The sequence below is a fragment of the Anoplolepis gracilipes genome, chromosome 15, assembly GCF_047496725.1.
Source record: "Anoplolepis gracilipes chromosome 15, ASM4749672v1, whole genome shotgun sequence".
Taxonomy (NCBI): domain Eukaryota; kingdom Metazoa; phylum Arthropoda; class Insecta; order Hymenoptera; family Formicidae; genus Anoplolepis; species Anoplolepis gracilipes.
The window spans coordinates 1,879,446-1,893,836 of record NC_132984.1 but is presented as its reverse complement, the minus strand read 5'-3'; the positions used below and the strand labels follow the sequence as shown (position 1 = coordinate 1,893,836).

The 14,391-nt window shown below is 32.2% G+C and overlaps 1 protein-coding gene and 1 long non-coding RNA gene across 3 annotated transcripts in view; both read left to right on the top strand.

Moving 5' to 3' along the window:
* The first annotated feature begins 665 nt into the window (after positions 1-665).
* LOC140673906 (uncharacterized) lies at positions 666-2,758 on the top strand. Its single transcript, XR_012048123.1, has 3 exons — positions 666-1,160; positions 1,685-1,874; positions 2,029-2,758. It is a non-coding gene; the product is annotated as an uncharacterized lncRNA (long non-coding RNA).
* Positions 2,759-4,377: 1,619 nt separating this feature from the next.
* The window catches only part of Ush (Zinc finger protein ush), a 152,787-nt gene continuing 142,773 nt past the window's right edge, over positions 4,378-14,391 (top strand). Inside the window, exon 1 of one of the 2 annotated variants that reach the window (XM_072907362.1) lies at positions 4,378-4,838. In XM_072907362.1, coding sequence (XP_072763463.1) covers positions 4,799-4,838 — 40 coding nt within the window. In that variant the 5' untranslated portion in view covers positions 4,378-4,798. Of the gene's footprint in view, positions 4,839-11,908; positions 13,916-14,391 lie in introns of those variants that run through there. The other variant, XM_072907363.1, reaches the window with a different exon arrangement.

Genomic DNA, 14,391 nt, shown 5'->3' with positions numbered 1-14,391 from the left:
GAGGATGTTTTATACAATATATATCGTTTACATATATTGATAAGCTGTTATAGAAATAAATTAAAAATATATGTATAGTGCGTAATCAGTTTAAAATAATATCTTAATAGTATTATAATTGGGTATCATGTATGTATCTATTCGATCGACATAAGATATTTTTAAATTTAAAAAACATTGTGTGTGTTTAATAATTACTTTTATAAATTATATTTGAAGCCTATTTATGAGTTATTTTTTTCATAATATCAAGCAACAATTTTATCAATTTTTAAAATTTTGTTTACAGTACAGAGGATAAAGATATAAGAAGAAAAATCAATTTATGCACAAAGAAACATATAATGTTGTATTTTAAAAAAGATGCATGTTGCAGTTTTTCTAGAGGAAAAAAATAATATTAGAAAACGTTAAACATTATTAATTTCCATCATTTATTTGTTTTCTATCATTTCTCCAACGTTAAAATATAAACACTACCAAACTTTTAAATTATCTTAAATATTAATTTTTGTAGTATTTGTGAAATAAAATGATTACATAATACGTACATGTAGAAAGAAATGCGATCAAAAAATTACAATAAAAATTCTAATCTATAAATCGTGAATGAAACACAGCACCGATGATAGGTAACAGTACCTCGTCGATGAGCACAAATGGTGATATCATTGACAGTATCAGAAAATGGAATAAGCTGTAGCTACAAAGTACTTCCAGCTGTAAAATGAAAGAGATGGCGTACAAAACAGGGGTTTGCATATGTTCCACCATGAATCGATGGCTGTCACAAACCGGTTATCTCTCTTTGAAAGCGTTTGTGTTGATTCCATCTCCGTGTTTCTAATGGCGATGATTACGAAATATATTAATTACAATACGAATCACGTGCTTACTTCCGATAATGGTGTAACTTAATAGTGACAAACTTGAGCGATGAAAGGCATCATGAACGACATAAGATAGAGCAAGAATGAGTGGACTCCGAAATTAATTAAAATGGAAATCGCTTCTGCTGCATTTGTGGCTTGTCATACAACAGTTATCAACAGATAATGGCCAACTGTTAAGCTATATATCTCGCCATTATCAATAATCGTCATATTACATAACAATGATGATAACTGTCAGCTGAGAAAACGAACGACCGTTGAAGCCAAGTAAGTTTTTACAGAGTCATGTTGTATCGGTTTTCTTTTTTTATTACATTTGTATCGTTTACACCACACAATGTCTTTCACTCGCCCTCCGATATTTTATTTTATTTTTGCAAGCTGTTTTATTTTAATTTCGACATTTTCTGATCTTTTCTTATCTCTTTCAGCTATCCGTTTCTTATCCGTGTCTTTTATCGCTCTAAAAAATTTCGCCTTATTCTCTCTTTTATTACTGTTAAATGTTTTAATTTGTTAGTAAGATATTTAATTCCTTTTTTTATATTTTCTCTTTCTTTGTTTTAATTTTATCGTAATTAAATTGAGGGGTAAATCAATTTTATTAGTCTTCCTCTTATTTTCTATTTGATTTTAATATATGCAAATTTTTATTTATAACAAGATTGTTTTTTTTATTATTAATTTTGTTTATATTTTATGTAATTAAAAAAACGAGATTGAATTGCTGATATTGAATACGTAATTGAAAAACGCTTGTTTTAAAATGTAATTCATATGTTTGCTTTAAGGGTACGTCTGGATGAAAATAGCCGTCGAATCTCTACGAAGGAATTCTTTTTGATCGATGCCGCCACTTCGTAAAGAGATTTTCCTGCGTAATCTATCGCTCGCAAAACTTTCAGTATATTTTATATTTATCAAGTTCCAATTTTATTTTGACGTCACGCGAGAAGCCAATAATTGCTTCAGCTAAGAAAGGTAAATTCCAACGTGTGCTGTAACATATCGTCACTGAATAAGAAAAGACAGTTCAATGTCTTTAGACGGAAACAGTTACGCACATGTAGATAACAAAATAAAAATTTGTTGTTTAGAATTTATAATTCATTTGTTCTTTAATATATGTGTTTAGATGGAAATAGTCGCCGAATCTCTCTATTCTTGCTAATCTCTGCTAATAATTGAATGAAGTTAATATTAAAGCTCATTGCTTTTTCAAAAATGTAAAGAGCGATATCGAATGCTTGAAGACGTAAACTAACTAACACACTGCTAAGGAAAATCTGCGTTTACATTTAATGAGACTTTCTTTCGTCGGTGAGTGCCAACGTGTGCGCCTGTAGATGTGTGCGTACACGTTGGCACTCAGAAGCGAAAGGAAATCTATGGTGAAGCCGAAAAAAATTACGAAAAATAGAGAATATCGAGCAATGAACACAAAACTCTATATTTTTAAAATGTAATGTTTTAAGAGAAAATTGGAAATTAAGAGCAATGTCAATAAGAACGAGAATCTAGTTTATGTAATTTTTATGTAAATATTAAATAAATCTGCCATAAAAGATTTCAGATCTTCACATGCAATAATCTTGCAAATAATAGATTGTAACAAGCTTTAAAATAGAAAAATTTTATCAAAGATATTGCTTTCATTTTTTCAAGATTTTTGCAATTTTAATTGACTCGTGCAATGGAGAACTATTGCAAAAATCTAGGTAATAAGTTTAAAATATAAACAAAAAATATTGTTTTGTAATTTTTTATTCAACGTGATAATTTCTACAACGCGAATGTTGATGTTAAAAATGTTGTTATAAAAATATATAAGGTTTGTATTGTCTTTCTTTTATTATATAACTACATAAAAGCCATAAAATAAAAATATTTTTACCAAAAGGAACCTTATTTGTCTATTTAAAATATATTTACCTACAATACATTTCTTTTCAAATAATTCTCTCTCTCTTTCTCTCTTTTCATATATATATATATATATATATATATATACAGTTTATCCATGAGTGTTCGAGTAAATATCTCGCAATTAGTTAAAGTTATAAGAAAATTTAATAAGAGTTTGTACAGTTTTGAATCTGCTACAAAGTGCATGTAAAATAATTTTTGTACTCCTGATTTTTTTTAGTTATGAAGGTCATTATCATAATTTTTTTAAATGGGACTATTTTAATTTTTTTTATATAAATCAATTCCTCGTAATATTCTGTGTAAAAAGTTATAGGAGTATAATAGCTAAAAATTTAATAGTTTACGAGATATTTCATATTTTAATGTGACATAATTTTATGCATACTATGAAATATCTCATAAAATATTCATTTTCTTTATATCTTGTCTTAATACTTTGATGCAGAATAATGAGAGGAGTCAATTAATGTAAAAAAAAAAAAAACACATAAAAGTCTTAAAATTATGTCTTAAAAAGAAAATATATAAATTTGCAATGAATAGTTATATATGTAATATTTTTTCTTCATCAACATTAATGAAGAAAACACACATAGTTGTCTTAAAGAAAAAATATCTAACTACTCGTTGCAAATTTATATTGTATTTTTTCTTTAAGATGATTATGTCTTTTCATTACATCAATTGGTTCCTTTCATTATTTTGTGCATAAAAATATTGAGACAAAATAATCAAAAAATGAATATTTTATGAGATATTTCATTAGGTTTACGTAAAATTATGTTAAAATATCTCGTAAATTATTCAATTTAACCATCACACTTCTATAATTTGTTACTCAAAAAAAAAGAATAATAAAAATTAGAATAGCTCCATTAAAAAGAATGAAGGTGACTTTTATAACTCAAAAAAGTCACGAATAAAAAACTTATTTTAAAATAACATACTAATCAAATGCAAATTTCTCTTATTAAACTATCTTATAACTTTAACCAGTTGCGAGATATTTACTCGGACACTTATGAGCAAACACTCATCTGTATCAGCACACATGTTCAAAAGATGTTTTTAAGAAATCCATAAAATATTAAAAAACATTTTAATATCCTGTGGATCTCTTATAACATGTGTGCTGATAGAGTGTGCATTTATTATGAATTATTATTAATAGAGTATATTTATTATAAATATTTATTATTAAATATTATTAATTATAATAAAGCGGTAGTCTCAAAAATATTGACAGAATCGGAGGGGAAATTTCATCAAGATAATATATATTACTCCCGCTGTTATAAAATCTCTGAAATTTAAAGATACCATTTACCATTTGTCATTTGCGTTATTATTTCTTGCCCCTTCGCGAGATGGCGCAGATACTCCTATTCGACCACGCATCACTTCGCTACGGGACTGTGAGCGTTCTCCTTCTTTCCTACCTACCTACCTACCTACCCGCGTCATCCCCACCAGCGGTCACGTAGTCACGCTGCGGCGCGTGCGCGGCGGAGTGGGGAGACTGTTTGGCGGCGCGGTTTGTTTAGTTGCACGCTGACAGCGGCCGCGGTCGAGAGTGTTGGCGTGCGTGTCCGCGTTTCACGGAAGCGCCGCGTTACCGGCGTCGTTGATCGCAACGTTGTGTTTTCGCGTTATACGTTATATACTGCGTTACGAACGGAGCCTTTTTTTCCCTCGCGTCTCGCCGGGAAAGAGTGTGCGTAGATATCTCCATCTTGCTGTCCTTTCCCGATCCCTATCTGTTCCGTATAATCGTTCGCTATTTCTCATTTTTTTTTTGTCGTCTAAAAATCAAGCCGCTTCTTGTCCTCCGTCTGTATCGTGTGTATTGTGCGATTGTTGCTCGTCGTTCGTCTCTGTGCCATCGTCACCACCATCATCGTCGCCAACGTCACGCTGCATCCACGCTGCTACGCGACATGTTCACGATGGATGGGTGATGTCGCAGAGCGTAGAGGATGTCACGTCGCAAGCAGAGCAACCCCAAGCCGCTGAAACGTGAGTTTGTGCTTTCTTTTTCCCGGCTTTTTCTTGCGTGCTTGTTCCGGTGACACGTGTCTCTTGGGTGCGTATATGTGTATCTGTGCGTGTGGTGCGCGCGCGTTCTGCGAGGGGGGCATCGCGTGCGCTTTGATCCCGCGGTTTTTTTTCGCGTTTCGCGATAGCTTACCAAAGTATTATGTCACTGCTATGTTTGTTATTGCATATTTCAATTCGGCTGTTATACGGGATTACGTCAGGTTAGCGCGAGTCGGTTGTTTCATTGACAAGTTTTGAGATTTAGTTGTAAATCGATTCGGATTTCATCTCCTCTACGATTTTAATCCCGGAAAGAGAGGAAAAATCACGATTGAGAGAACTGATATCGACAATATTGGCAGTTAAAGAGGAATATATCGGGTATCAAGTACTTTCATGACTGCATCGTTTTGAAAGGTATGTATGTTAAACCCGAGAACATTATTGAGAATCAGTGCGATTGTTCGAATAATTATATAAAGCGAAAAGAGCCCATTTAAATTATCAAGTCAATTTATTCGACCGTACTATTTGCACGCAATATCGGAAATGATAAATAGAATCTTATTACCTTTTGTTATTTCTTATGTACAATTAGTTTCGAATAAATTTTGACGACATTTTTTAGTGAAAAATTTATATATGGTTATTAAAATTTTAGAGCATTTCACGAATTATTGATTTGATGTCAATTATTTGTTTGACCATGTAATGAAAAAAATTTAATTAACTTTAAAAAAATTTGTCTATAAAGTTTGATGTAAAATGTACGAAAATATTTTGAACTATTATGCATATAGCGAGAAACGCGCTTGAAGCTTTGTGATCAACCTAAAAAAAATATATATATATTTTTCTGTCGATATAAGCGATAAATTTCAAGAATAAATCAATGACCCCGAATAAATTAATTCGCGACATCGGTGAAGGAGAACGAGTTCTCGACAAAACGGTGCCTCCATTTATCTTTCAAAGTATCGAACAGATAAAAAATTCGTTAGAAAATTAAATTAGCGAATAATTGTTTCGGAAATAGACTATAAATTTGTCAAAAAATTGAACTAATTAATTTTTTATAACTAATATATATCAATTTTTAATATTTTGAATTTTGGAGCTTATATATTTTTTTGCTATTTTATAGCGAAAAACAATTTATTCACTTTAAACTCATAGAATTTATTATATTGTTACGAATATTATATTAAAAGAGAAAATTATTTTGGGAATTTTATATTCCTACAAAATCTACTAGATCAAAATAACAAATATATAAATAAAAAAAATAATAAACAAAACATAATTAGTAATATACATAGAAATAATCAGTAATTACACAAATATCGCTAATAATATATCTAAATATGCAATGGAATAACAGTATTTTTGAAATAATTTGATAGTTCTTTAGAAACAATTTGATAGCATTTTTGAAACAGTATTGATGATAATGATTATCTTTACTACATTTAAAAGCTTTTATCTGATTAAATATTAGTTTTTAAGGAATTTTCAGTAAATTTTTATTGATTAATTCTCCCATTAGAAATTATTAACTTACTTTCTTAAGAAATATTTATTATTAGTTAAAACTATATTTCATAATTAAATAATTTATATATGTATGAGAATGTAGGGCAAAATTTAGGATATAATTATAATACAAAAATTATAATGTAAAGCAAATACATAAATTATATACACATATGAGAAATATTATAGTTCGAGTTATTCAACTGCATTTATATATTTTGCTGCTAAAAGCGATATGAATTTTTTTTTACTCATTGTTAGCGATAACGTAACGTGTTTACAATTGTCATTGTCCATCAGCTGACCTTTCAATTCTAATATGAGAACGTACACACGCACTTAATCGACAAATGTGATTGTCTCGATTACGTGAATTTCGCACGATTGTAATTGCTTCTCACGATCAGTTTTTTGACAATTATGTTTAATCATCGTTTCCGAATAATTTTACCGAATATTTTGAAAATTATTTAGTGTGGAAATTAGAAGAATATGTTTTAAGAAGATTTTGTGTGCGATTTTACTTTACATTGAATATTATTCTAATAGCACGATATAAATTTCCCATGTAATTTCCTATGTGATACGATACCTTTAAGAAAGTTTTCAGAATGTATATAGATTTAAAATCGATATGTAATCGATACATATATCTTTGTAATTGAGTTACGTAGTTTGTTTTTAAGTATTTTTCAAAAAAAGCTTAGCTCGTGATATTATTTCTTATCGGTTTTCCGTGAATTTTCGTTTGCAGCTTCTTTTTCTCGTTTCGCGAAACAAAAGCGCGAGACAAGATCCAGTATCTGAATCCTCTCCCCCCTTTTCTTTTCGTTGCGACGAGCATGCGATCTCGCGATCACGTGGCTCGATCACGAAAGTTGGAACACTTTCACGTGGCGACTCGTCGGACCGGGTCGTCCTTCTTTTTTTTCCTTCTGTCTTCTTTTCCTTCTTCTTCTCTCTTTTTCTCTTTCTATCTGTCTTTAGTTCTCTGTTTCATGACATTTGCGTCTGGCAAAACTATCGCTTTGATTCGAAGAAATCGGCCGCGTTCAGTTACTGTCGCGAAAAAACATTTTTCCACACACAATTATTTGCTTGCTCTAAAATTGTCTTTAGACAAATATTCGACATTGAGACTTGGATTGATTTTGAAGAAATCAGCTGCACATAATATCGAATATAATATAAGAATCTGTTTACAATGTTTCACTTTTAGGAAATAATTAAAGTAATTTTTAAAGATAGAGACAAATTTAACATTACGATATTACAATAGAAAAAAATTATTAATGAACGATTTAGATAAATTTATATTATTTAATATTGAAAGTTACGCCGTATTAATATAAGATTAATGAAAAAGCTGGAGCGGATTTTTACTAAAGGTCCCCTAGATTGGGGCAGGAAAATCGTATGTCTGCGACGTGCATTGTAAGGCCCTCCCGTGGGACACCGACGTTAATGGCCGCGTAATTATTGTGATGCCGGCTCGTGCGCGTGACTGCTAATTGGGAGCGACCGTAATTGAGTTAATAACGCTGTGTTAAAATAGCGGGCCCGCCCCCCTTTCCACCTACCGACGTGTCTTCCTCCCTTTCGCGTTCTCGTCGTCGCATTAATCTTTGTTTTCTGCGTATCTTTGCGTTACTTTTACTTGCGATTTTAATAAAATAAATTCAAAAACAATTCTCGAACGATTCCATTAAATCGATCTTTAATCTAAATCATTGGACTTTGCTCTTCTTTACTTTTCTTTGTTGCATTAGTATTAGTACTGGTGATATAATGTTATCACGTTCGTGATATTTTTTTTTTTTTTTTTGATACTTTTTGTTTAGAGGTAAAAAATTGGTGTGCATCACTCTAAGATTTTTATTTTTATTTTTTATATGTGTCTTTCATGTATTATATTTGCACTTAAATAAGAACGAAGAAATAATGTTTATTAATTCGTAAAATTAAATTAAAATATTATTATATAAAAATATTAACTCTAATAAATGGAACAAAATTTGAAATAAATTATTGTTTTTAGTATATAACGTTATTTTTAACTTGATACAAATAGATAAATCAAATTTTCCAATTATCTTTTGTACAAATTTCTTTATGATATTTTTAAACAAAAATTTGAATAAAACTCAGTTTATGTAACTTTGAAAATTTACTATCTTGATTTCAAAATTCTTTTAAAGTAAAATTTTATCATACTTAAAAGTTAATTAAAATTATTTAATATTTATTATTATTAAATTGTTATTTAATTTCTTAATTTTTATTTTTAACTTGATACGAACAGATAAATCAAATTTTCGAATTATCTTTTGCACAAATTTCTTTTTGATATTTTTAAACAAAAATTTGAATAAAACTCAGTTTATGTAACTTTGAAAATTGACTATCTTGATTTCAAAATTCTTTCAAAGTAAAATTTTATCATACTTAAAAGTTAATTAAAATTATTTAATATTCATTATTATTAAATTGTTATTTAATTTCTTAATTTACTCCGCGCTAAAAAGCTACACATTAATTCTTCGTTAATTAAATTTTATCTTAAATCCACATGACATTAAAAACCGTTATTCTTTTTTGTTAGTCATTCTTTTGCAATTCGACAATTGTTTTGCTGATTTAACTTTTGCTATACAGAAACGATTCTGCAAGAGAATCGGCGGTACTTTTATAACGCGTCGATACTTTTCGCCGTGCGTTGCACATGTGACGATATGATAACGATCGCTATCCGTGACTCTCGGAGTGGCACGACCGCCGTGGCTTCTTTCTCTCTCTCTTTTTCTCTTTCGATGTTTCAGTCTTTCACGGTAAATTCCGATGGCGCACATTCGTACGCGACTCGGAAGTCGATGGCGAAGCGAAGCGACGAAAAAAAACGCGGATTTCGGGCGAAAAGCGTGCAGACAGATAAAGTCCCTCTGACGTCGTCAATATTTTGTAGTCACCCGGTGCTCCCTTATCTCATCGTATCGCTCGACGGCCACGGTTGCGACAACCGTGCCTTCTCTTTTCTATCTCCGTTCAGCTTATAAATACGGTCATGCAGCGGCGGCGATTAATCGTAAACTTGGTCATCCTCGTTCGATTAAAAATTTATGCGCATTATAATCGCGCAAGATTAAGATGACAGAGATTAATCAATCTTTCAAAGTCTTTATTTTGCAACCGAATTTTTCTCTCTCTCTCTCTCTCTCTCTCTTTTTTTTGTTTTGTTTTAGAAAAGCGCTTTAGAGTTATTTATAGATAATTTTGATATTTTTGTTTATTGTCGATACAAAAACATGATATTATAAATGAGGAAAATTATTCGCGAAATATAATTTTGCAATAATTTTTCTCGTGTGATTACAATTGTGATATGCGCGACCACGTTTGCTTGATGATTATACTAATTGTAAATTAAATTGTGCTAATTGATTGTATTTATTAATTTAATAGTTATTACACAAAATTAATTACATAAAATAATGTAATTGGTAATAAAATATTTTTAATTTTAAAATCTTTGTTAAAGTTTTTACAATACAATTTTTTTATGTATCTAATTATTTTATGTAAAATCTCTAAATATTAATTTAATTCATTTTAAGTAATTTTATCTAAAAAAAAATTAGCGCGTAATGAAAATTATAATGTTATCGCAATATATCTTTTCACAGAAATTACTAGAAAATAAATTACGTAAATGCAATTCAATTTTCAACCACAATGTAATCTTTAAATACTCATTAAATGTAGAAGATAATATTCTGTATAAAATTAGATGATATGATAGAGAAATCTATTAATATCTATTCTCTATTACATCACAAAGGCTCGTGTGTTCCTATTGTATCACAAAGATCATCAGTCTTCTCTCACCACACCCCTTCTTATATCGAGCCATAAATGACAGTGAAAATTTCCTCATTCTTTTAAAGTAAAACATAATCGCGATTTCGAGACAAGGTGCTTCAAACTCATCGCGCCACCTGAGGATGCCCAATGTTACATACGGCTCGTTTCTCTCTCTTTCTCTCTTCTTCGGGGCCGATCGAATATCACGCCGGTGATCGACGATGCGGAGTAGGATAAAGGAGGAGGCACCCCGCGGGGGTCTCAACGGCGACCCCCGCCGAGCGCGAGCGTCAAATTAATAAGCGATGATTTTATAGAATGCTTTATTGAATCGTGTTGTTCGCCGTAAAGAATATCTTCCATCGTCTCGCTCGCCATCGATCGCGCAAAGCCACGGTTCTCACCGTGGATTTTTTCCTTCCTGCCCCCCCCCCCTTCTATTCTCCCTCCCTTCTCGCGTAAAAACCTCGCGAAATACGAAGAGAAATTAAGACGATCATGTATGTGAATTTGCATATTTCTATTTTTTTTTTTTTTTTTTTTTTATTATGAACTTTGAATATATAATTATATATTTTAATTTAAATTCTAATTAATTAGGGATTTCGAAGAAAAAAGATTTTATTGTTAGATAAATGACATCCTGGGGGGTCCGAGAAGGATTGAGAGACACTGACGAGAGAGACGCGTCTCTGCTTTCTTTTACGCCGTTGTTGTTGCTGTTGTTATTGCTGGCGTATCGCTGCTAATATGACGAGACCTCCGACCGCGCCTCCCTTCCCCTCGAAATGTGATTCCTCTAGTAAATTCTTGCGTATCATCGTGCGGAAAGAGATTATTCGATAGCGACACCTTCGGAGTCTTTTCGTTCGTTTAATCGAACACTCTTCGATCAAAAATAATCATTCTCTCCTCCTCTCTCTTCCTCTCTCTTTTTTTCTTCCTCTCCCTCTAAGAACGAGATGCGTAACGCGAGCCTCGTGTCGCTGATAGATATGATGTCGAATAGAGCTGATGTATCCACCTACATGTCAGGCTTGATGATCAGCTGACCGCATTATGACGATCTTACATACATGTGAGGTGTTTTATGTCTATTTAGAACTCTGATGTGGCAAGCTATTTTTTTTTTTTTTTTTTTTTTTTAATTTAATTCTGTCAATATGTCTGCTTCAAAATCCTGATATTTAATGTTATGACATATTTTGACAACAATAATAATTAAAAATTTATTTAATATTTGAGGAATTTTACATTTTTAATTATTTAAGCAATAAGTCCCGACAAAAATTTTTAATTATTGTAAATGATGAGGTGATTTTTGTAAAGAAGAACTCTGTGCATATTCAAATTTTGAAAAGTCAAACACAAGCGATTTAAAGAAATTTAAATTTGTAAGAAGTTGCAATTTTGAGAATTTATAACAATATATTATAAAATTGCAACAGCTTTACGAAATTTTATAATTTCCTAAAAATTCCAGGAAACGTTTTGTAATTTCTAAAAATTTGAGGAATTGTTTTCAAGTTGTTTCTTCAAAAAAGATAAACTTTTGGTACCCAAGCTTTGCTAGATAAAAAAAAAATATCAGTGTTCTCTCTCTCTCTCTCTCTCTCTCTCTCTCTCTCTCTCTCTCTCTCTCTCTCTCTCTCTCTCTCTCTCTCTCTCCCTCTCTCTCTCCTCCCGTTACTCTATACAAGAGAAATGCTGAAAAAAAAATCCTGTCTAATTTATTTGCAACCGAATAGGCAGGTTATCGGTGTAAAGGCGCGTTTACACCCGTGTAAAGGCCCCTCCCGCCCTTAGTCGGTTAACGCTGCGGGGTGGCGCAGTGACGGGGCGGGAAGGGGGGGGGGGCGCGAAGGGGGAGACACGACGAAGTGGAAGAGAACCGACTCGCGCATACACCATTCCGGCGAGATGCCGGGACCGTGTCGTAACAGGCCGGAGTGACACCACAATGCGGTGTAGCAATTTGTAGGCTCGCCCTTCTCTCCCTCTCTCCTACTCACCCCCTCGCCCTCCTTTCACGTCGTTCCCCTCGGCTTCGACTCCTCGACTGTATTTATGAGACGAGTCTTGGTATCGGTTCCGCGCTTTGCGAAGGAAGGACGAGATGCACCAACGAGAGGGAGATCGACTTACAGGTGGAGGGCACGAAGGGTAGAACGAAGGAATAAGAGGGCACCGAGAGGGAAGAAAGGCTAACTAGGCGAGATCAGCGGCGCGATAGTTGTCTCGGGCGCGTTTCTTTGCGAGGGCAGGAAGGGTCTCGAGAAAAAGAGGGGGAGGAGAGGAACATCTTGGCGGGGAAAGACATCTGCGGCGGCGGGATTCATGCGTTTGCGCGGAACAAGGGGTCCGGTCGAAGAAGATAAAAGTTACAGATGGACCTTCTTTCTTTTTTCTTTTTCTTTTTTTTTTCGTTATTCTTTCTCTCTTCTCATCGGTAGCTGTTCTTTTTACTTCTCTTTTATATGAAGACATTGATATCCCATATCTTTTCCTTCGTTGTACTGTACTTCATCACTTCGCCATTGTTTAATACTTTCTTCTTTTTTTTTCATTCTATATTGCTTCTTTACTCGGTTAATTACGATTGCGTAGCACTCCCGATATTAATCGTGTGTTGAACACGCATTTTATTTTATATTATGACGAAAAAACAAAAATCACGATTACACAAAGCTACGATTCGCTTGATAGAAACTGAATCATATAGAATACGCGTTTCGACGGATGTGTATACAAGCGTCGAATTTATATTAATAAAAATTAAAACACAGGCTATTAATAACGATTATACTTAATTAAACTTATCGTAATAATGCTCCAGTCAATTAATTTGGTAATCGCAATATTGTGTTTATGATCAAAAAGTTTGAAGATAACATCGACAATTTTACCCTGATATCACGCGACATTATATGACGTTACACGAATTAATAACTAGTTGAGATGAGAGAATTAATTAATCATGTGGATAATATCTAATAGTAACAATCGTAAGAAATAATAATTTGACGTAAGAAATACGACTCTCTTATGCTACGAAACCTCTTATCCTATGACAAAAAATCCTCTCATGCTACGACCGCGAAAGGGAAATTATACCCCCACTCTCAAATTTTTGTCGTAGGATCAGAGGTTTAAGGGGAAGATTCCGGACCGAAAATGTCGTAGGATAAGAGGTTCGACTGTAATGGTATATTGGACGCAGGAAAAATTTTCCTATGAATATACATACATGTGCGTGTGATATTGTTACGGCGACCTTGTTATTCGCGCGTATTGTTTACGCCTGGCGGCCTTGTCATTCTTGCGCCGAAGCTCGAGCAAGAAAGTCGCAACGAAAGTTAGTTCTACGCACGTCGTATTATTTTTAGAAACATGATCGTTCAAGTATTAGATAAGTATGAGAAAATATCAAGCACTCGTTATCTATATTTTAAAATTTTGTGTAATCATGATTTTCGCAACTTGTCCTGATACAAAAGAAAGTAGGTTTAAATATGTGATTAATGCTGGAAATGTTACGTAAAGTGTCGCGCAAACATCGTATTTTGATAATTAATGCACACGCGATCGTAATTAATCGCGTTTTGAGTGCCCATGATCTTAGAACAGAACGAGAGAAGAGGAGATGACATCAGACGATGGCAAAGGTAAAAAGTTCAGGCTGTAATTACAAATTGTACTACTTATAATTATATTATGCGATTTTAAAGCGTGGATTTTAATCGACGATCAATTTTATAGCAGAATTTTGTCGGATAATATATGTAAATATATATCAGTATATATATATATATATATATATACTTTTTAGAAAAATCTGGAATTCTCAGGGAATTTTTTGTGCCTTGAAAAAGGAATTTTCAGGGAATTTTTTTTAAATTTTCTCTTTGATAATTTTATTCTTATACTAAATTATAAATATATATCTTTCTTTGTTACATATATTCCATGTCTTAATAAAATATTGAACTTGCAATATATATATATTTTTTTATTTTAATTTTTTAGTGATAAAAAATAAAAATTTTTATCTTAAAAACAATTATTCAGTTTTTGGGTGTATTTGTAAATCTAGCACTTGAAAGACTCTGTATTTTTTCTTTGTATGAATGAAAAATATTAG